Genomic DNA, 996 nt, shown 5'->3' on the forward strand with positions numbered 1-996 from the left:
TTAAAGGGGGGATGCAATTTTTTATCGAAAAAACCTACAGTACAGCTCAAAAGGTAATAACTCTGGCTGTTTTCAGGTGAAAATGACCAACTTTAACAGTGTATTTCATTGCCACCAGATTGTCAGACAAATTTGATTTTGTGTGGATTGGAGAGAGCAAAAAGAGCACATCATTTTTGTAGTTGACCATTTTTAGTACGGACACTATTTCACAAGTTACAGGTTGTCAAAGTGAAAAGCTAAAGTTTCAGTCTATTGATGCGCTTCACTAGACTTCCGATTCCAAGGAGTAGAATAAGACAAAGCATGTCAGACACAAAATTTTATTGAAAATGATTTGAAAATAATGAAAACAGAAAAATATGCAAAAAGAAAAAAAACGCATCGCTCCGCCCACTAATCGTTCTTCAGACGCTCCTCCTCCTGAATCTCCTTTCGAACTTCCACACAAAGCATGTCGATCATCGCCTTCTGCATTGTCGTGTACCATAATCTCGGCTCTTTTTTCTTGTCAGTCAACGCGTCCTTGTACTTGACACAGGCGATCGTCAGAAGTACATGAGTCTCGATCATTGTGGTGTCTTGGTTGTTGTAGAATGTGGGGGTGAGGGCGGCGGCGGATGATGATGGAGGCATTCTGGAAAAATGATAATACAGTAAGATTGGGAAGGGGAGAGAAAGAGAAAATAAGAATATTTACTGCGCATCGGGATACTCAAATGGTCCTAGAAAATCGCGCGCCAAAAAACGTGGCACAGTAAGAAAGTAGGTCCAAGAATCGATGATTCTCAAAATGTATATTTTCGATGATGTTTTCAATAAAATCTCATCTGTGGAATAGGACTGAAGTCATACTATTTTAGTGGAAGAGTTTTTCCGCTCGGCCGTGTAGTCCTCTCGGGTAAGACGTTTTGCTCAATTTCACGTATCTTCACTTTTTCAACAAATTTTTGTGTTTTTTCGATTAAATTCGCTAAAAAAATGGAAAATTACGAA

General features: G+C 39.0%; 1 protein-coding gene across 1 annotated transcript; it reads right to left on the reverse strand.

Moving 5' to 3' along the window:
* Positions 1–396: 396 nt before the first annotated feature.
* Positions 397–636, reverse strand: GCK72_002988 (uncharacterized protein; the record flags this gene model as incomplete). The annotated part of the gene is made up of 1 exon (XM_053723735.1): positions 397–636. One exon carries the CDS (start codon positions 634–636, stop codon positions 397–399), a length of 240 nt encoding a protein of 79 aa, XP_053592380.1.
* Positions 637–996: the final 360 nt, after the last annotated feature.

The sequence above is a fragment of the Caenorhabditis remanei genome, chromosome I (genome assembly GCF_010183535.1).
Source record: "Caenorhabditis remanei strain PX506 chromosome I, whole genome shotgun sequence".
NCBI lineage: Eukaryota > Metazoa > Nematoda > Chromadorea > Rhabditida > Rhabditidae > Caenorhabditis > Caenorhabditis remanei.